Source organism: Salvelinus fontinalis, chromosome 24, assembly GCF_029448725.1.
Source record: "Salvelinus fontinalis isolate EN_2023a chromosome 24, ASM2944872v1, whole genome shotgun sequence".
NCBI lineage: Eukaryota > Metazoa > Chordata > Actinopteri > Salmoniformes > Salmonidae > Salvelinus > Salvelinus fontinalis.
The window spans coordinates 30,060,664-30,083,310 of NC_074688.1; the positions used below are offsets into that span (position 1 = coordinate 30,060,664).

At 42.9% G+C, this 22,647-nt stretch overlaps 2 protein-coding genes across 3 annotated transcripts in view; both read right to left on the minus strand.

Annotated features, from left to right (window-relative positions):
• Positions 1-6,890: 6,890 nt before the first annotated feature.
• Positions 6,891-8,704, minus strand: LOC129822528 (uncharacterized; the record flags this gene model as incomplete). The annotated part of the gene is made up of 5 exons (XM_055880836.1): positions 6,891-7,477; positions 7,729-7,878; positions 8,082-8,123; positions 8,273-8,368; positions 8,528-8,704. Coding segments are annotated over 5 exons (606 nt in total), but the record flags the coding sequence as incomplete, so codon positions are not given.
• Positions 8,705-10,726: 2,022 nt separating this feature from the next.
• The window catches only part of LOC129822274 (schwannomin-interacting protein 1), a 56,236-nt gene continuing 44,315 nt past the window's right edge, over positions 10,727-22,647 (minus strand). For both annotated transcript variants that reach the window (XM_055880412.1, XM_055880413.1), the window contains 6 exons: positions 20,094-20,212; positions 17,841-17,958; positions 16,997-17,194; positions 12,699-12,822; positions 11,858-11,951; positions 10,727-11,536 (listed from right to left, as the gene is read on the minus strand). In XM_055880412.1, coding sequence (XP_055736387.1) covers positions 11,485-11,536; positions 11,858-11,951; positions 12,699-12,822; positions 16,997-17,194; positions 17,841-17,958; positions 20,094-20,212 — 705 coding nt within the window. In that variant the 3' untranslated portion in view covers positions 10,727-11,484. The remainder of the gene's footprint in view (positions 11,537-11,857; positions 11,952-12,698; positions 12,823-16,996; positions 17,195-17,840; positions 17,959-20,093; positions 20,213-22,647) is intronic.

Sequence of the window (22,647 nt, forward strand, 5' to 3'; positions counted from 1 at the left end):
ACTGTCTGAATGATATCTGTGAGTATAACAGAACTCATATAGCAGGCAAAAACCTGAGAAAAAATCCAAACAGGAAGTGGGAATTCTGAGGTTGGTCGATTTTCAACCAAGCCCCTATTGAATACACAGTGGGATATGGATGAGTTTGCACTTCCTGCGGCTTCCACTAGATGTCAACAGTCTGTAGAACCTTGTCTGATGCCTCTACTGTGAAGTGGGGCCGAAGGAGACAGGAATTAGTCAGGTCTATCATGACCTGACCATGCGCGTTCACATGAGAGGGAGCTCTGTTCCATCGCAGATCTGAAGTCAATGTATTTCTCCGGTTGGAACGTTACTGAAGATTTATGTTAAAAACATTCTAAAGATTGATTCAACACATCGTTTGACATGTTTCTACTGACTGTTACGGAACTTTTTGACATTTCGTCTGCTTTTAGTGAACGCGCTTCCTGACTTTAGATTTGTTTACCAAACACGCTAACAAAAATAGCTATTTGGACAGAAATGATGGACATTACCGAACAAAACAAACATTTATTGTGGAAGTGAGAGTCCTGGGGGTGCATTCCGACGAAGATCAGCAAAGGTAAGTGAAGATTTATAATGCTTTTTATGAGTTTTGTTGACTGCACAATTTGACGGTTAACTGTATGGCTTCCTTTTGTGGCTGAACGCTGTTCTCAGATGATTGAATGTTGTGCTTTTGCCGTAATGTCACGACCTGACAGTAGAGAGCTTTTTATGTCTCTTTTGGTTTGGTCAGGGTGTGATTTGGGTGGGCATTCTATGTTCATTTTCTATGTTTTGTATTTCTGTGTGTTTGGCCGGGTGTAGTTCTCAATCAGAGGCAGCTGTCTATCGTTGTCTCTGATTGAGAACCATACTTACGTAGCTTTTTCCCACATGGTTTTTGTGGGTAGTTATTTTCTGTTTAGTGTTTTGCACCTGACAGGGCTGTTTTGGTTATTCGCTTTGTTATTTTGTTCTTATTGTTCAGTTTCAATAAAAAGCATGAACACTTACCACGCTGCGCTTTGGTCCACACCTTCTTCAACAGACGACCGATACACATAAAGCTTTTTGAAATCTGACACAGCGGTTGGATTAAGAACAAGTGTATCTTTAATTCTATGTAAAACATGTATCTTTCATCAAAGTTTATGATGAGTATGTTATTTGACGTGGCTCTGCAATTTCTCCGGATATTTTGGAGGCATTTCTGAACATGGCGCCAATGTAAACTGAGGTTTTTGGATATTAATATGAACTTTATCGAACAAACCTTACATGTATTGTGTAACATGAAGTCCTATGAGTTTCATCTGATGAAGATCATCAAAGGTTAGTGATTAATTTTATCTCTATTTCTGCTTTTTGGGACTGATTTTGCGGTGACCTAACATAATCGTTTGTGGCGCTTTCGCTGTAAAGCCTATTTGAAATCGGACACTTTGGTGGGATTAACAACAAGAATACCTTTAAAATGGTATAAGATACATGTATGTTTGAGGAATTTTAATTATGAGATTTCTGTTTGAATTTGGTGCCCTGCACTTTCACTGGCTGTTGTCATATCATCCCGTTAACAGGATTGCAGCCATAAGAAACTCACAAACCAAAAAATGCGTTGAACAAAGTGTACATGTTAATATTTTCAAAAGACTTACATTTCATTTTATAAACATTGTACACCAATAAAAGTGCTAAATATTTTTTTAAGTGTACTATTGTCGTATTATACCCAAGGTGTACTTGTCCAGAGCAGCAAGCCTGTAGAGCACCACGGGGTGGTCCTGGTGTTTAAGGAACTGGCTCTGAACAACTCCTACTCCTTTCGCATCTACCTGGCCACCAACAACTCCTCCGACATTAAGGTGAGAGGGACACGGTGTGTGTGTGTGTGTGTGGATCATTACAGTAACATCTTACTGAGTCAGAGCAAAGAAATGAACATGATCAGAGGGATTGTCATGCCCACTGGCCTGACCTCCTGGCACTCTGACTCACACTGTGGTCTCTACTGAGGGAAATCACAAGTCACACTGGAAGTCTGCGGTCTGTTTATTTGTGTGTATGTGTGTGTGGTGATCAAGATGAGTTCATTTGTCACTGTATCAGAGGGCATTGGTGCATATTAATGAACAAATGATTGTGTATTGATTTGTGTATCTGTATCTAGGAAAAACTCCATCCAAAAGATGGAAACCCCAAACCTCATACATTAGATCTGAATCTAGCCCAGTGGGCAACACTGGTTAAAATGACTGTTTTTCCAACTGGTAGGTTTATATTGGGATAGTAACAACATGTGATATCAAATATAGACCACAGTCAATATTTATTCTGTGATATTATAGTCTCTTTGGTCACATGTCACCCAGTTCCTGAAATGTGGTTTGAGCGCTGGTGGTGTGTGTATTAGTGTGATAGTAGTATCAGTGGTGAGGGGAATGGCTGAGTGACTGAATGCCTGAGCTTAGCAGAGACCCACATCAGAGCACTCAGCTTCAGAACAGTCCATTTAACCCTGCCTAACTGGCCAGGGAAAGGAGTTGTTGACTGTTAGTCAACAATAAGAGAGATTTTCCATCGAACACTAAATTGACCATGGAAAATCGATCAGCCCTGCGGTGAGGGTTCATTCACCCATTACTGCATAACCAGTTAGCACTGACCTATGTACTGTACACTGAGTATACTAAACATTAAGAACACCTTCCTATTGAGCTCTGACTCCCTTTTGCCCTCAGAACAGCCTCAATTCGTCGAGGCAGGGACTCTACAAGGTATGGAAAACGTACCACAGGGATGCTGGCCTATGTTAACTCCAATACTTCCCACAGATGTGTCAAGTTGGCTGGATGTCATTTGGGTGGTTGACCGTTCTTGATACACATGGGAAACTGTTAAGTGTGAAAAACCCGGCAGCGTTGCAGTTCTTGACACAAACCGGTGCATCTGGCAACTACTACCATACCCTGTTCAAAGGCACTTAAATATTTTGTCTTGCCCTTCACCCTCTGAATAGTACACATACACAATCCATGTCTCAATTGTCTCTAGGCTGAAAAATTATTATTTGACCTGTCTCCTCCCCTTCATTTAGACTGATTGAAGTGGATTTAACAAGTGACATCATTAAGGGATCATATTTTTCACCTGGATTCACCTGGTCAGTCTGTCATGGAAAGAGCAGGTGTTCTTAATGTTTTTATACTCAGTGTATGTACAGTACGTACTATGTGCGTTTATTTTTCTATGTATTCCTCTTTTTGCATTTTCAATTTTTCTACTATTTCAATTTTTTTCTCTGCATTGTTGGGAAGGGCCAGTAAGCATGTGACAAATAACATTTGCCAGTGGTGTAAAGTAACTAAGTAAAAAATACTTTGAAGTACTACTTAATTAGTTTTCTTGGGTATCTGTACTTTATTTACTATTTATATTTTTGACAACTTCTACTTTTACACTACATTCCTAAAGAAAATATGTACTTTTTACTCCCGTACATTTTCCCTGACACCCAAAGTACTCGTTACATTTAGAATGCTCAGGCAGGACAGCAATATGGTCCTATTCATGCACCTATCAATATAACGCGTTGTCATACCTACTGCCTCTGATCTGGCGGATTCACTAAACACAAATACTGTTTATAAATTCAGTCAAAGATGTCTGAGTGAAGTGTGAATTCTATCAACCGCTGCTGTCCATAAACATGTAGAAAACAAGAAGATTGCACGATCTTGTATGCATAATAAAAGGAATATGATGTACAGCATTTACTTTTACTTTTTACTTCTACTCAGGCATGACAATTTAGTACTTTTTCCACCACTATACTTAAGCACATTTAAAACCAGATACTTTTACTCAAATAGTATTTTCCTGGGTGACTTTCAATTTTACTTGAGTCTTTTTCTATTAAGCTGTCTTTGCTTTTATTGAGTACTACCATAGAAATAGAATCTCTAGAAGGGGCTTATTTAGACTGGTAAGCTCATGGGTACACTCCATATGGCAATTTGACTGGTAATTTTTATTGAACCTTTATTTAACTAAGCAAGTTAAGACCAAATTCTTATTTACACTGATGACCTACCAAAAGGAAAAAGGCCTCCTGCGGGGACGGGGGCTGGGATTAAAAATAAAAAAATAAATATAAATACAGGACAAAACACACATCACAACAAGGGAGACAACATAGCACTACATAAAGAGAGACCTAAGACAACAACATAGCAAGGCAGCAACACATGACAACACAGCACTACATAAAGAGAGACCGAAGACAACAACATAGCAAGGCAGCAACACATGACAACACAGCACTACATAAAGAGAGACCTAAGACAACAACATAGCAAGGCAGCAACACATGACAACACAGCATGGTAGAAACACAACATAACAACATGGTAGCAACACAACATGGTAGTAGCACACAACATGGTACAAACATTATTGGGCACAGACAACAGCACGAAGGGCAAGAAGGTAGAGACAATAATACATCACACAAAGCAGCCACAACTGTCAGTAAGACTGTCCATGATTGAGTCTTTGAATGACGAGATTGAGATAAAACTGTCCAGTTTGAGTGTTTGTTGCAGTTCGTTCCAGTCGCTAGCTGCAGCGAACTGAAAAGACGAGTGACCCAGTGATGTGTGTGCTTCGGGGACCTTTAACAGAATGTGACTGGCAGAACCGGTGTTGTACGTGGAGGATGAGGGCTCCAGTAGATATCTCAGATGGGGGGAGTGAGGCCTAAGAGGGTTTTATAAAGAAGCATCAACCAGTGGGTCTTGCGACGGGTATACAGAGATGACCAGTTTACAGGAGTATAGAGTGCAGTGATGTGTCCTATAAGGAGCATTGGTGGCAAATCTGATGGTTTGCCACCAACGGTAAAGAACATTTAGCCGCTCGAGATCACCCTTACCTGCTGATCTATAAATTGTCTCCGTAATCTAGCATGGGTAGGATGGTCATCTGAATCAGGGTTAGTTTGCCAGCTGGGGTGAAAGAGGAGCGATTACGATAGAGGAAACCAAGTCTAGATTTAACTTTAGCCTGCATCTTTGATATTTGCTGAGAGAAGGACAGTGTACCGTCTAGCCATACTGCCAAGTACTTGTATGAGGTGACTATCTCAAGCTCTGAACCCTCAGAGGTAGTAATCACACCTGTGGGGAGAGGGATATTCTTCTTACCAAACCACATGACCTTTGTTTTGGAGGTGTTCAGAATAAGGTTAAGGGTAAAGAAAGCTTGTTGGACACTAAGAAAGCTTTGTTGTAGAACATTTAACATAAAATCCGGGGAGAGGCCAGCTGAGTATAAGACTGTATCATCTGCATATAAATGGATGAGAGAGCTTCCTACTGCTTGAGCTATGTTGTTGATGCAAATTAAGAAGAGCATGGGGCCTAGGATCGAGCCTTGGGATACTCCCTTGGTGACAGGCAGTGGCTGAGACAGCAGATTTTCTGACTTTATACACTGCACTCTTTGAGAGAGGTAGTTAGCAAACCAGGGCAAAGACCCCTCAGAGACACCAATACTCCTTAGCCGGCCAACAAGAATGGAATGGTCTTGAGTATCAAAAGCTTTGGCCAAGTCAATAAAAATAGAAGCACAACATTGCTTAGAATCAAGGGAAATGGTAAACTTATGGGTACACTCCATATGGCTGGTATTGTGATGCGTTCATGTCCATGGCAATTTAGAATGTTCAATCAACTGCTGCTGGATTGCCATGGTAATATAGAATGCTCATTCAAATGATACTAAGTCATGTGGCTTACAATCAAGTTGTCATCTGAACCTAGGTTTATAAAAGCACCCTGACCAGCATTACTGCAATATCCACAACTACAGATATCACAAATATCCCGATACTGCATGGAATACTGAAAACTAAGGTAAATACTGAACAGGATGCAGTGCAAAAACGACAATCGAAGGACCTCGGGTCATGAGCTACGGCCATTGGTGTCTGAACCCTCCCAGATCCCGGCAGACTGGACCCGCGAGACCTCGAGACGTGTGGGAGGGCGAGGATGGGCAGTCATTACTATACCTGTCCGTTGCTCACGACCTCCCGGCAGATGACTGAAATCAAAGGCCGGCTGGGAGGATTGCGCCTCGAATTACTCTAAGCATGCAGTGTCGCATTTGACTAATGCAGGCACGGTGATAACAAGGACTCTTGCCACCCACAGGGAGACACTGTAGATGGGGCAGAAATGTTCTCATCACCTGAGCCGGATGTGGACGACAAGAGCGACCTGATAGCCAACTTCACATACACCAAGAAATGTACCTTACGGAAGCCGCTGAGGTTGCCCAAGAGATAGCCGAAGGAGAGGAAGAAGCTCTGCGTAAAGAAAACATTGGGCCGAAGAACCTGATGAGAAGCCTGAGGATCTCTGTGGAAGACATGGACATGAACTCTGTTGATGAAGAGATAAGTGGAGGTTTCAACCACTGCGACCCAGAGCTGCCTGGGGAGAAGTCTGCTCGGCAGGCTCCAGAAGGTGGTCTACCAGCAAAGGATTTTCGCCCAGGGTGGCATGGTTTCCTTGTGCGTAATGGCTGCCAGTGTGCTCACATGCCAAATTGGACAAGGGGTTCCATGCGGAGACCTGCTTGAAGATGCAGAAAATGGCTTTTTCAAATCTTATGCGACTATTAATCACACTGCCCTCCCTCCCGTCTGAATGATATTATATTTCAGCATGTTCCATAAAGATAAGGTATTTTTACAACAAACAAAAGCGTATTTAGCCTATTCATGGATAGAATGTTTAAGCATACAGAGCAACACAGACAACAAAGCTAACATTAACAGCCAGTCAATATAATAAATACATAATCAGTCTCAGTAAGCTTGTAATAAATACTTTATTATAAATATTCAAATAAATAACATTAATAACACATTGTTAAATAAATAAATACATATATTTCATAAATCAAATAAATAAATACAGTCCAGTCCTTAAATATAGGAATAAATAAATAAATAGATTGACCAACATGATCTTCATTGACTAGTTTTGCTCTAAACCTACTGTCATTCAGCTCTAACTGAGCCAAAAGGGTTTAGATAGCTCATGTCCTACTCATCTAGGCATTCACAGTGTAGTGCAGTAAGTATTCAACAGTTATGCTGGCAAAGTAGTTGTTGATGATGATGTCTGATGAAGATGACAATCGGTGTTGCTGATGATTAACTTGTTGATGGCGATGATGATGATGATGATGAAGATTATCAGCACTTGTTATAGTTGATGATGATGAGGAATTGGATGGTTTTGAAGATGAGGGTTTACTTCCTGTGGTCTCCAGCAGAGATGTAGCCCATGGCTCTGCTGATGGTGATGACCCGGAGGTGGAAGCCCTTCAGTAACTTACACAGATGGACCCTCTGGTCCACAGAGTTACCACTAGTCAGCTTAGGGTCTGCAACCTGCAGGGAAAACGGAAACAAAGCTTAACTTTATAAAATTGCAAACTTTAAGTCCATAGTTGTGTGCGTGCCAATAACATTTGTGCTGTCTCAAACACAGAGGAACACATTTTTTTTTGTGTACAGTTTTGTAATTGTCTATATGAGTTTGTTGTTATTAGAAAACTGAATCAAAAGAAAAAGGAAAATTCAGGGAAGGAAGGAATGTTTTATGACCCCAAAAAAAAAGAAATAGAAAAATCTAATCTTACATGTGAGGAAGGATCCCCGTGTGTGGATGGACAAATATTGAGTAGGTTCTTGGTGTCCTGGACAGTAGAGCTGAGGTCGGCCTGTTTGTAAGCCTGTAGTGAGGCAGCATAATGTCCTAGGTCTGCTCGGATGTTCCTCAGACACTCACTCTGTCAGAAGAAAATATAAAGATGGACAGAGATCAGACAATCAGACATATAGGAAGCAGTTGAAATGGGTGAGCTAAGAATGGGTGAATTATGTGAAATGCAGTCATTATAAAATCTGCAGACTGTCTAAAGATCTAACTATTTATTTTTTAAACTGTGGATTTATATACAATGATGCAATATTTTAAGAACACAATAGTTACCTCACTGAATGTGGTGTTCCGTTGACCAGAGCATCTTGTGTTCTGAGGAAATACAGCAAAATTATGCATCAATAGACTGATTTATATCACTATTCTGTAAATCCCAATTATTACTTTCAATTAATACTTACAAGTCAGAGAAAGTATAATAAAAAAAAAAATTATGAATTTAGCAAATGACTGTGACTTACCCTGTCCGTGTTGGGTTCGCAGGCTAGGACTGTCTTGGTCTTACTGTTTACCTCCACACGCTGCTCCGAGCAGTTTAAACCCCCAAACAGGTTTTCCTATCAAGGGAAAATTATTAAATTAGTAAGTGGATACATTAATCACAAACTGTGTGAACAAACTGTAAGCATATCAACGATACAGACTGACTGACTGAATGAACAATACATTAGATATGAATTAAAAGTTCAAATTCATTCGTTATATTTGTCACTCACGTTGTCCAGGTGCTTTCTAACATTCTTGACGAGCTCTCTGGAGAGGTCAGCGCACTGCCCGCATTTCTCAGTGTCCAAACTCCGCGGCGTGCGCACTGGGGTTCCCATGGAGACTTGCCAGAACAAAGCGAGCAGCAGCACACAGCTGGTCAAGTCTGTGTGGAGGGAGGACACAATCAGTCAGTCAGCACCAACCAATGCATCACCCCAATAATCCTCTAAACAGACCGATAATAAAAACACCCCTGAAAATGTAATTTTTTAACTCCATAAATGAAAACGGAAGACTATGTCAAGTTTGAGGCATATCATTTCAGAGGGTTAGTTGATAAAAAAACCAAATCAATAAAATTATGTCCAAATAAAATGAATACTCACATAAATAAAAGTTTGGCAGCATGATTCTGAGATCTTTGACTCAAGTGTGGCGTAAACTGATAGGTGTTGTCATCTTTGCTTCATCTGACCATTATATAGCCATGCAGCGCTCCTTGAGGGAATTCCCTGGACAGATTTAAACACTGAATACAGCAAAACAACAAGAGCCACCGAAATGAAAGCGACGCGTCAGTCGTGTGTAATTTCCTGAGTGGTCTCTGTTTGCATCGCGGCCAATGAGTGACTCCTTCAAGTGAAACTGGAATTAACAGCCAGGGCCTCGTTTCGATTTGCATGAGTAGGCTCAAGAGGAAACCAATGCCTTACAGTGAATGAATAATACAATACCTATATATTTGTTTTACATTATAGTTAAAGTAACGCAGTTAAACTCTATAACTGAGTCACATTCTCTTGTGGGCAGCATATCACTGCGTAGCCCAACTCTATCCAGAAACTTTGCAGCACCCACCGATTGCAAAAAAACTACGCGAGACATGCATTCCGATGTCAATGTTTTACTTTTGCTGCTTATTTTCTATAGCCTATGTAATTGTCAAAACTAGACAGATTAATAATGTTAGAAAGCATTTTCTAAATGATTGTGCTATAGGCCTAGAGATATTGTGGGTGGGTAGTAGCCTTTAGTCTACTTTGACGATCCTCTTCTCTAGAAGGCTGATTGTCTTAAACTACATTCATAGTTTTTTTTTTTTTTGCAAAGCTTTACATGCTTTCAATTATGCATTATAAACATACATTTCGTAATAACGAAAAACAATGTAAATAGGACATAGGTGTAATTTCCCAACATTTGATTGAGTTCTTCACCACAGGGGTCAGAATAGAGTGGTTGTTTCACCAATTCGGTGCCTTTTGAGAAGTAACTTGTTTAAAAGAACTACGTTAGATTTCACAAAATGTGTATATTCTGTCATAAAGAGCACGTGTTCAACTTAATAAAAAACATGTCCCCCCAAAATGTATTTTTAGAATAAAGCAAATGCCTATTAAGTGTCAGATAAAGTAACATGGTTGACCATAATAGGGTTGATTAGATGATTTAATCTTAAATCAATCATAAATCCCCCTGTGACAGTGGCATTTGGGAGGGGGGGTCGATTGCCACGGTTGACCAGTACGAAAATGTATGCACTGAGTCTGCTAAACCATGACTAAAATGTAATGGGATTGCCCATGACCCCTGCACACCTTCACAATTTTAACCCTGACATTTGAATTTGTTTACCATTGGCCTGTTTAGTTAAGAAAGTACACCTCTTCCCGTAAAGGCTGACTCTCAAGGCCTGTAGAGAAAGAGAGGCCATGGTGAGTCAATCTGCAGGGGAGAGTTTCACAGAAGTGGATGATGCTTGTGGTTGTGACCATTGATATGAGATCAGACCTTTCAAAACCACAATCACAGTAAAGCACAGAGCTATCTTAGGCCTAAGGTTTAAAATCATCTACTCTTTAAAATAAGGTGGTTTTGTATGACTGTTAATCGAAAAATCTTATAATAGAAAAACTGATGCACTCTTGTTGCCTCTAAATAAAATATTCAACGGAGTGATCAGCTTTTCTCTTCCCAGGTGGCAGTGATGTCGGTATGGTTATTCATTTATGAATTATGTCCAAAATCCTACGATGCACTTGTCAGTATTAGTATTACATAATTATGAAATAGTTATAAATGCACTGTTAATGTACTGTGTTTCGCCATATGGACATACAGTATGCACTTATTACAGTATGCATATTTACAACAACATCTCAATCTCTGTCCACTTGTCTAAACAGACGGCACACCAAACCACAATGTATGAAACAAAGTTAATTTTTTATTTTACATATCTGTACATTAACATTTCTTCCCTCAAATAAAAATTCTCAATACAATAGGATGTAAATGATATTAACACATTTATTCATTTAAATTGACTCGTGTCAGAAAATCAACATTCACAAAATGTTGAAGACCGATCAGAGTGAATGTATTACCAAAAGTTACAACTCCACTACAAGGCAGGCATGTTTCCTTTACACTCTTTTAGCACCTTCAAATAAACATTTCTCAGTTGAAAACTACCAATTGTGCAGAATAAAAAGAGGTTGACTTTGAAATACTTAAAAATTACCTTTCAACTTAAAATAGTCTGAAGTTAGTCTTCATAGTTTTATACAATGTTTCTTTTTTTCTCTTTTAACTGACTTTCTACTAATTTCTCACTATTATTTTTTTTTTCTCCACCATTTTGTATTGACAGTTATAATTTAGTGGTGGATGTAAAAAGTTAAAAATAAACAATAGCGAAGCAAGGCCGATCACTGCACAGGAAGCCGGGACAGTATCCATGACAACACACAATCAGTTTCCTCTTCTCCCAGGAAGCAGGACATTCTCTGTCTTTAGCGCTGGGACAACCACAGAAGCAAATGAAAGGGTGGCCTTCCTCTGGCTGCTGCCACCATGGGAGAGGGGCAGACAGAGGGGGAGAGCAGCGAGAGACGTGGGGCAGGGCACAGGGACCAAGATGGGGCAGGGGTGGAGTAAAGGGATGGGGTAGGGTTGAGGTGTCTCATTTGGATGGGGTCTTCTCAGCCATGTGTTTCTGCTGGCTCTCAGCATGCCTGAGTAAAAACAATATGATGATTAGATAAACTACTTTATTAGCTGCAGCAAATATATCACACTGTGGTTAACGTCTGTCCCAAAGACAGAGTTCCCCTAATCATTCCCTGGCCTGTTTGAGGTCCTTGTTCTTGCAGCTGCGTGTGTGCGTGTGTTTGTGTGTGCTTCTGTATGAAAATCATGCAAATGTATAACCTTTGCTAAACATCAGTCCCAAAGACAGAGTTTCCCCAATCATTCCTGACATGTTTGCGGTCATAGCCCCGGAGGCTGTGTGTGTGTGTGTCTCCGTGTGTGTGTGTGTTAGATAGCATCACCACCTGGTCAGGTCCTCTATGTCCACCAGCATGGCATCCTGCTCCATGTGCAGTTCATCCCTGATCAGCAGCAGCTGCACCAGCTCCTCATTCAGACCTGGAGAAGACAAACAATAGAACAACGTCAGAAAAACATTAGAGCAACAACACACCATTAGAACACTAACATACACCAGGCGCTGGTTTCAATCCATATCGCAGAAGTATCGCAGAAGATCTGTGTTAAAAGGTCCTTTCCGATTGAGCCGACATTTGCAGCGGTTACAGTGAACGCAGTCTCCGCGAACGCGGGAATATTGCTTTTATATATAATTTCAATCGGGCTATAACACGGATCTTCCACGATACGGATTGAATCCAGCCCCAAGTCATACGATACACAGATTTCGATTGGAGCATTTCTTTTTAAACCATGCCACTAAAATACAAGATTCTATAGCAACATTTTTGTGGGGGATTTTTGGGCCTTCTTTGTAAAATGAGGTATTGTACGTGTTTCACCAGTATCATCACACGTGCATCCAACTTACATTGTCTAAAATGACTGTCAATACGAAAGATACCGTCCCTAACTAACAATGTGTGTATGTGCGTGAGTGTGCTTGTGGTCTTGTTCTTCTATCCTCGTGGGGACCTGAAATCCCCAAAAGTCCTCACAAGGATTGTAAAACAAGGAAAATTCTCACTCTTGGGGAAATGTCCCACGTCCCCACAAGGACAACGGCTAATGGTTAGGGTTAGGTTTAGAGGTTAGACAAAAATAGGATTTTAAATGGAAATACATTTTAGGTCCCCACAAGAATAGAAAAACGTGTGTGTGTGTGTGTGTGTGTTTGGTACTCACTCTCTATCTGGGAGTGCAGATCGTTGACTATAACCTGTAGTTGTCCCAGGGTCATGTCTCTCAGGTCTGTAGGCTTCAGGCTCCTCTTCATCAGACACTCACTGATGTGGGGCATGTGGGGCAGCTAGAGAGAAACGCACACATCACCAGTTAGAAATACACACACATTTACAGAAACATACAGCACATCGGAAATGTACATGTACAAAATATGTACACTCACTGATATGGATTCTTGGGCACTACAGAACCCAACGACACTGCAGTATATGTGGGTGTGAGTGTGTGTAGGCCTATGTGTGTTTGTGTGTGCAAGATGGTGCAGATGCTTGAGGAAAGGCGCCATTTCAGTTTAATCTGCATCTCATAAATATACCCAGCTGCTGAAAGCAGTCCCATGCTACAGGAGCTGCCCAGCTGGAGCACTAGACTGTAATACGATGCAAAGCCCAATCTCTCCAGCAGGGGTCAGCCTAGTGACTTGACTGTCACAGCAATATACAGTAGAGCAATGGTCCCTGAACTGATCCTAGTCATAGAGAGCTACAGGAAACAACTCTGTCTCCTTCCTCCTGGCCATAGCTACGGGAAGTAGGGGTGCTGAAGGTGTTGTAGCACCCCCTGAAAAACCTGAATATACACTACCAGTCAAAAGTTTTAGAGCACCAACTCATTCAAGGGTTTTTCTTTATTTTACTGTTTTCTACATTGTATAATAATAGTGAAGACATCAAAACTATTAAATAATACATATGGAATCATGTAGTAACCCAAAAAGTGTTAAACAAATCAAAATATATTTTATATTTGATATTCTTCAAATAGCCACCCTTTGCCTTGATGACAGCTTTGCACACTCCTGGCATTCTCTCAACCAGCTTCATGAGGTAGTCACCTGGAATGCATTTCAATTAACAGGTGTGCCTTCTTAAAAGTTAATTTGTGGAATTTCTTTCCTTCTTAATGCATTTGAGCCAATCAGTTGTGTTGTGACAAGGTAGGGGAGTATACAGAAGAAAGCCCTATTTGGTAAAAGACCATAAGACCATATTATCGCAAGAACAATTCAAATAAGCAAAGAGAAACAACAGTCCATCATTACTTTAAGACAGGAAGGTCAGCCAATACGGAAAATTTCAAAACTTTGAAGGTTTCTTCAAGGGCAGTCGCAAAAACCCTCAAGCGCTATGATGAAACTGGCTCTCATGAGGACCGCCACAGGAAAGGAAGACCCAGAGTTACCTCTGCTGCAGAGGATAAGTTCATTAGAGTACCAGCATCAGAAATTGCAGCCCAAATTAATGCTTCATAGAGTTCAAGTAACAGACACATCTCAACATCAACTGTTCAGAGGAGACTGTGTGAATCAGACCTTCATGGTGAAATTGCTGCAAAGTGGTTAGAGCGTTGGACTAGTAACCGAAAGTAACCGAAAGTTTGCAAGATCGAAACCCCGAGCTGACAAGATAAAAATCTGTCATTCTACCACTGAACAAGGCAGTTCCTAGGCTGTCATTGAAAATAAGAATTTGTTCTTAACTGACTTGCCTAGTTAAATAAAGGTTAAAAAAACACTACTAAAGGACACAAAGAAGAAGAAGAGACTTGCTTGGTTCAAAAAACACGAGCAATGGACATTAGACCGGTGGAAATTTGTCCTTTGGTCTGGAGTCAAATTTGAGATTTTAGATTCCAACTGCCGTGTCTTTGTGAGACGCAGAGTAGGTGAAAGGATGATATGCATGTGTTTTGCCCACCGTAAAGCATGTGGAGGAGGAGGTGTGACGGTGTGGGGGTGCTTTGCTGATGACACTGTCTGTAATTTATTTAGAATTCAAGGCACACTTAACCAGCATGGCTACCACAGCATTCTGCAGCGATACGCTATCCCATCTGGTTTGTACTATCATTTGTTTTTCAACAGGACAAAAATCGTAGCACCCCCACCCCCAAACTACATCCCGCGGCTATGCTCCTGGCAGTAAGCAACACACTATACGCTCTCTCTTTGTCTTCCCTGAATTCTTTGACAGTTTGTTCTTGTCAAATCAACACACAGCCTTTCACTGCTGTCGTTTGTGTTTCCCTCAAGAGTTTCAGTTTCTCTTCCTCTCATCCACCTCTTTATCTCTCCCCTTCTCTCTCATTCTGTATGTCACTCACCACACCTTGTTGGGTTCAATAGGGGCAGGTTTGACATTAACCCTAGAGAGTAACCAAGGTGAATCATAAAGCATCATGTTCTTTCTTAGGCTCGCTGGGTATGAGAATTTCCCTCAGTCCCTTATTCAATCTATTTCTATCATCTGTGTGCATCTCCTTTCTCTCTCTACTTAGCTTAGGAGAGAGAGAGAACGTGTCTAATGGTGAGAAAACATGGTCTCCTTCCATTGCCCCTTTGCTGTATGACTCGTGATTGTGCGTGATCGCTTAGCTGGTTCTTCTTGTCAGAGTTTCTCACTCCTCTTTCACTTTCACATTGGCAGCCATGCAACTGCGCTACGTCCCATGTTTCCCCTCTGCCATGTGCCACTGTTTCAGTTCGGAGAGGGAGCACAGAAGTCAGTGACATGCAGAGAGAGGCGGAGGTGTGAGAAAAGAGAGAGAGAGTGAGAGATGCGGGGGGAGAGCCGGCCACCGCGAGTGGTAGAGTTTTGGTCACGATATGTGTTTGGGCTCATTGTGTTTGTCTGAGGCGGAGTTTCCTCCCTCAGTTATATTACTGGCTTGTGAGGTTAGTGGCAATACGAATAAGGACACCACCAACAACAATACTCAAGTGTTTCATCATATCAGTATTCTCTTAGCATGACATGAATGGGGAAAAACTAAAATAATGTAATTCTTTTGGTGGGAGTGTTGTGTAAATTCTTTGGAAGGCCACATGGCTTTAGTGAATTAAAGCGTGGTATCTGGTGTAAAAAAAAACTCTCCTCACACACATTCCCCTCATTTCTCCTGTCATTAGTGACTTACGCAAGATCCCCTGGCACTCAACCCCACGGCCACTGGCTTAACAAACTGGCCAGGTGCCAGCCTGCACTCTGACTATGTATTTTTTGGTAGGGCTGAAATCAACTGGTAAAGGTTCCCATTCTTGTATATTTCGATAACAAATGTATTGAGAACTTGTACCCAGGAATGAGCAGATAGGTGTGAGTCTGCCCACAGCATGGCGCTGCCCCTGCGTTCAGTACAGCAGAGTGTTAGCTTAGCGACAGGGCCTCATCTGCCCCTGTGTTCAGTACAGCAGAGTGTTAGCTTAGCGTCAGGGCCTCATCTGCCCCTATGTTCAGTACAGCAGAGTGTTAGCTTAGCGACAGGGCCTCATCTGCCTGTTTCCAGTACAGCAGAGTGTTTACTTAGCATCAGGGCCTCATCTGCTCGTGTTCAGTACAGCAGAGTGTTAGCTTAGCGACAGGGCCTCATCTGCCCCTGTGTTCAGTACAGCAGAGTGTTAGCTTAGCGACAGGGCCTCATCTGCCCGTGTTCAGTACAGCAGAGTGTTAGCTTAGCGTCAGGGCCTCATCTGCTCGTGTTCAGTACAGCAGAGTGTTAGCTTAGCGACAGGGCCTCATCTGCCCCTGTGTTCAGTACAGCAGAGTGTTAGCTTAGCGACAGGGCCTTATCTGTCCCTGTGTTCAGTACAGCAGAGTGTTAGCTTAGCGACAGGGCCTCATCTGCCCGTGTTCAGTACAGCAGAGTGTTAGCTTAGCGACAGGGCCTTATCTGTCCCTGTGTTCAGTACAGCAGTGCGTTAGCTTAGTGACAGGGCCTAATCTGCCCCTGTGTTCATTACACTAGTGTGTTAGCTTAGCGACAGGGCCTCATCTGCCCCTGTGTTTAGTACAGCAGTGCGTTAGCTTAGTGACAGGGCCTCAGATATGACACTCATCTCTTCTGACTGCTGGGCACGACTACATCCCCAAACACGTCACCCAGTCCATTCTGGGATATTAATAATAGATCACCCCAACCCAAGCACCCCCTCTTTACTGAATAAGTAACGTCTTCTGCCCAGGTGGAGATATTGGTGTGTGTGTGTGTGTATCTGTGTGTGTGTATGTGGGACTTTGTGTGTGTGTGTGCTTGGGGGGGCACTGATGCAGAGGAGAATGTTAAAATAATCATGGCTATGGTCGCCAAGGGGCAGAGAAGGCAGAGAAAGTCTACTATGTGACATCATCACAACGTTAAAGAAGACCAGTGTGGATGGTTTGCTCTGAAAAGACCTGGGGTTAGAAACACTGACTAGAGGCTGAGGTTACAGGCCCGTTGCCTAAAGCGACGGTACTGACCAGGTCTGCCACAGGAGACTTCTTGCGGTTCTGTTTTTCCACCTCCACCTGCATCTTGGCCATGGGTTTGGCCATCGCCAGGGCTAGCTTAGCCTCGGCCTGCAACTTCTTCTGTCTGCTCAGGAAGTCCATGTCCTCCAGAGACTCACTGTCTTCCTCCGTAGTGTCCCGGTCAGAGTAGGACGAACTCTGCTTCGACTGGGGGACGTGGAGAGAGTGGAGACAGAAGAATGGGAAATAAGGAAAAGTTAGTGGTTTATTGCCGTTGGGTCTTCGTTCTTCTTGTGTTGTCATTGATAGGTTATCCACTGAACACAGAGGTCAGTCAGACAGGGAAACAGCTCAGAGCTATACCAGATGGTTATAAATACTGGGATTATCTCCCCCTCTCTATTAGCTGTGTCTGTCAGACAGCCCGTGGCCACTCATCCATGTCCTTCAGAGAGCGTGTTCATATTCAACCCTCATTTGCTGCTGGTGTATTGGTTAACGGGCCAGAAAACGTGAGCATGGCCATTCACTCTCCCCCACACGCTAACCCAGGGCTATCGCTCTGATTCATACTGAATCTGTCCGTGTCGTTGTCTCTCGCTCGCATTCTGTCACAGTCTTACTGAGTGTGCTATCTAGAGTACATGAGTCACACAGTAGATCTCTCTAAGAATGTATATTTCTCTCTCACTCTACCTTTCTCTCTCTCTCTCTCTTGCTCTGTCATTCTTCCACGCAAGTCCTACTGAGAGCTATCTTTCTGACTCATATAGCAAACTCTGTGTGTGAATCCCCAACAGTGAGAGAAACATATTCACACAGAAATATGAACGTGTGTGTGGTCAGTGTGTACCATGGGGGACAGCGGTGTGTCCAGACTGGTCTCTGTCTTGCTGTCGTCTGCATCGCTGTCCTTGTCGCTGCCGCTGTCGTTGACAAAACAGATCTGCAGGTTCATCCCACTCTGCAGCCTGGAGAAAGGAGAGAGAAAGAAAGAAGAAAGAGGAGAAAGAGGGGGAGAACGAGAGAGGGGGAGAAAGAGGGGGGAGAGGATGCGTCATTACTCTGGGCTAAGGAAAGTTCTATGGGCTAAGGAAAGTTCGCTCACCAATAATTGCTTGTCGGGTTTTATTGACTCAGATAACATGCACCTAGGCACCGCTGGTGAGAAAGAAACTCAATAAACGTCCCATCTAGTTTTCCACTCAGGCCAAACCCTCCTCTAACTCTCCACTGAGGTCTCAGTGTGTCTGTGATAGGACTGTAATAGCGACTAGCCTTCCATAGCATTATTAAATATGTCTACCCCTCTGTTCCTCCCTCTCCTGCTCTAACTTGGGATCGATCCATCCAGGGTGAATGTTCGATCCAAACAGCTAGACTCCGGCTCTCTAGACCTCAGAAGACCTGAGTCCTGTAAGATCTGGATCAAACCATTTTTGATTAATAATCGGCTTATTTAAAGCAGTAATTACAAACCAACAAACCCAATCGGTCCAGATTTAGTCAGACCAGAGTAATTGATTGGTAGTTTCAGAGGAAGGAGCATCAAAATGATCCTTCGAACTAGTTGAGCAGTTCATGGAAGTACCTGACTTATCCAGCAGTGTAACCAGTGAGTTCACCCCATAAGAGTTTCTTTGGTGAGATCTAATTTTCATATAGCATAGTTTCAGATTCATTAACGTTGTGAGTGCCTTTGTGTGTATGACTGTATGAATGTATGTATCCTGGAATACTTGTTCCAGTAAGGTTGAGGTTGTGTGTAGGAGTGCATTTTGGGAAGTGAGATCCACAGTGCCGGGATGCAGAGAAAGAGAGAGGAAATGTCCCTTACTCTCAACAGTCAACAGAGGTATCAGAGGGAGAGAGCAGGAGTCTGTTTGTGTTGGGGAGATGGCCCTACAGAGTTCCAGGAGACAGACACTTTTACAGGCATTAACAAAAGGTCAAATCTGACTCTGTTAGAGTAATGTCCAGTAACCTGCAATTTCACTCTAGTGACAGTGCCCACACACACAAAGAGAGTGATGTCATTGCTTCTCAAGAACAGGGACTGGGACTGAGGGTGAAACTGATCTGTGTCTGTATCTGTGTGTTTTCATGTGTGTATGTGTGTGTGTATGTGTATGTGTGTGTGTGTGTGTGTGTGTGTGTGTGTGTGTGTGTGTGTGTGTGTGTGTGTGTGTGGGGGTAGGGCTGTGATGGTCATGGAATTTTGGATGAAGGTAATTGGCCAGCCAAATAACCGCGTTTACCATAATAAATGTTTGAATGTCCCCAAAAATTATTTACGCATAATTTTCTCTTCTCCTCCACTCCTGACTGCAAGTGCTGTTATAGAAATAGAATAAATAGAACGGGCATCCCCATTCAAGTCAATGACAGCATAATGGATTTTTAAAACCCTATATTTAACTAGGCAAGTCAGTTAAGAACAAATTCTTATTTACAATGACGGCCTACCCCAGCCAAACATGGACAATGCCGGGCCAATTGTGCGATTGGGACTCCCAATCACAGCCGGATGTGATACAGCCTGGATTCAAACCAGGGACGGTAGTGACATCTCTAGCACTGAGATGCAGTGCCTTAGACCACTGCGCCACTTGGGACTGCGCCACTTTTGGCCATTGCGAGTGTAACTATAGGAGCAAAGCAGGAAGTAAAATATGTGCTAAAATATGTGCTGTGATTTGTTGATTCAACTCAACTGACATTACAAAAAATACATTCCATTACATGAGCCTCATCAGTTAACATCATTTGAATGAACATTCTACATGGAAATTATTGCATCACAATACCAGGCAGCCATTGCGAGTGTACCCATGAGTTTCCCAGTCAAGGTGAGAGCTTCCAAGCCCGTTCTATTCATTCTAATTCTATGTGTGCTGCTGCTGCATTGTGAGGGCATTGACTAGTCAACCCAGAGACTAATTTGCTTGTTTCAGCAAGAGTAACAAAGTTTCATCACATTGTTAAGAGTCTATGTTACGGCTGAAACGTATTCAACCGCACTAATGCCCGGCCGCCCCATCTTCAGTCAGCTGTGTATTGTTGACGTTGTGGGATTGACGTACAGCTGATGATACATGTCTCTTACCGTGAGGACAGACTGGGCTTGCCACTCTTGCTGCAGCTGGTATAGATACCCGGCCCATCGTCAAAGAAACTACCCAGGGCCAGCTTCTGCCGGATGGACTCCCTCTCATTCTTTTGGGCCTGGAGGGGAGAGGAGAGGGTTAAGGAGGCTGATAATAGGACTGAAGACTTCTCCATGAGTTTAGCAGTAACCATGTGGTGAGGAGGGGAACTGACAAAGACTGTGAAACATGTGGACAGCTCGAGACACCAATAATATTATAATATTCACCACTAGGTGGAGCAGATGTATGAGAGAAAGAGAGTCCAACACATTTTCACTGGTCACTCTCTCCACTCATGTAGTCAAACACACACATTCCTAAACCACTGAGCATCCCTGTTTAATAGCACTATAAGCATTCCTGCCTCCTGGGCCTGTTTTCCAGGAGGAATTCCCACTTCTGACCCAGACAGCCTTGGCAGCACTTAACACACTCACACCCAGAGAAACACTCATATGTGCTAATGGCACCACAGGAGGCTGGTGAGGGGAGGACGGCTCATATGGCTTGAATGGAGTGAATAGATTGGTGTCAAACACATGGAAACCTTGTGAATGTCACCGTACACAAGCCTGAGAAGAAGTGTGTAGAGACAGGCTTTCTCTCACACTCCCTGGGCTGGGTTATCAGCCACAGTAACCAGGCCTATCAGAAGACAGACAACACAGTGTGAGAGTTTAGACTGTTCAAGGCCGCTACAGGACTGTTTGACTGTTGTTGTTGTTACAGGTGGTGCTGGGAAGTCAAATGGGTACCAGAGTCAGATACAGCGCAGTGCATGTTTTGGTGCCGGGGGGTTGGGAGTCCTCCAGAACGAGGAGTGTTTGGGGGGAAATATTGACCCTTTCTAAAGGCCCAGACAGAGGAAGAAAAAACCCTTTCAGTGCTCACACACATACACACACACAAAGAGCAGGCCTTTCAGACAACAGGAGAGGCGAGAGGCGAGAGGTTTAGAGAAAGAGAGAGGAAAGCCTTTAGAGAAGGCTTTGGAGGAGAGGGGGAAGGAGGTGAGGGGAATAAGAGCAAAGGAGAAGATGGCAGAAGCCTTGAGTGTTATCCCTCTCTTTAACTCTGTCCTGTGTGTGTGTGTGTGTGTGTGTGTCTGTGACTGAGTGAGAGAAAGAGAGTGTGACGAGGGGTACTGAGTGAGGCAAGATGATGACATTTAACAGCATCACTTTACCACTCCTCAGACGCTAACAATCACACACACACACACACACACACACACACACACACACACACACACACACACACACACACACACACACACACACACACACACACACACACACACACACACACACACACACACACACACACACACACACACACACACACACACACAGTGTCATGTTATAACACCGAGTGTCTGCGGTTCCCTATCTGCCCAGCAGGTGTCAGTGCTGAGTAGTGGCGCTCCTGAGTTGTTGCTGTAATAACCATAATAACAGACAAGGACACTTGTGTCACAACAGAGAGGTGTTAGTGACAGTAGCCATTGTTATGTTAGCCTCATGGGTGGTGGGGGTACTTATGTTAGGTGGTAGGTGGTCTTTGTATTGGAATGTCAGGTTGTAATGTTTGGGGTGAAGTGGCAGTGTGGGTGTGTGAGTGTGTTGTGTTCGCATAGGGTTAGCCTGCATTCCTACATTCATCACCATTCTTATTGGGTGTATCATTGTAAACAGACCCAAATTGCTTCTAAAACGCCCCTAAAGGCTTCTGCATACTAAGTTGGGTTGGCTCCTAGCAGAACTCGGCTAGTCGAATGGGAACATCTGTGCCTCACATACTCCCTTAGAAGACCTTCGTTTGAAAGATTTGAAAAAAGAGGCAATAGTACTGTTTGTCACACTTGAGACATGGTAGCCAGTATACACACTTCCTCAAGATAGTCAGAAGTAATCGAAGAGAACTCATGAAATCTGTCATTCATTTTGACGTACATACCAAGGAGGTATTAGTCGTGCTATTTGACATCTAACTAAGATGTTTGAGGCAGTATTTCTCAAGTGAAAAAATGTGCATGAAAACAAGTCGTCTCGTTCAATGCTGTCTTAGTGCTCATTTGAAGGAACATTCTCCATTATGATGGAAACTATTGCACTTAATTGAAGAATCCCTACTGCCGAAAAAACACTTACCGAATATCAAAACTAACAAAAACGTCACAATATACGTCATAATATATGCACAAACTTTTTCCGGATGGGAAGCATGCGGACGCTTTTAGGCAGAACCCAACACAACCATAATCCTCTCCGTAACACATCTACCATAGTAGAACCCCTCTATATTTCACACCTGCCTTCCAACAGGACTACCTTCCTTCACGTTAAGCCCCCTAACTAACCAGCTAACTTATGAAAGGGCTGCTGGGTGGAGGCGTGAGAGAGAACGGGTTAGGACTTCGTCATGGGCAGCATCATAAAAAGAAGAGGTGGTGAGTACGCCGCATAGACGTCTGTGACTGTGGGGGATAGCAAATGGACCCATCTCTCTCAC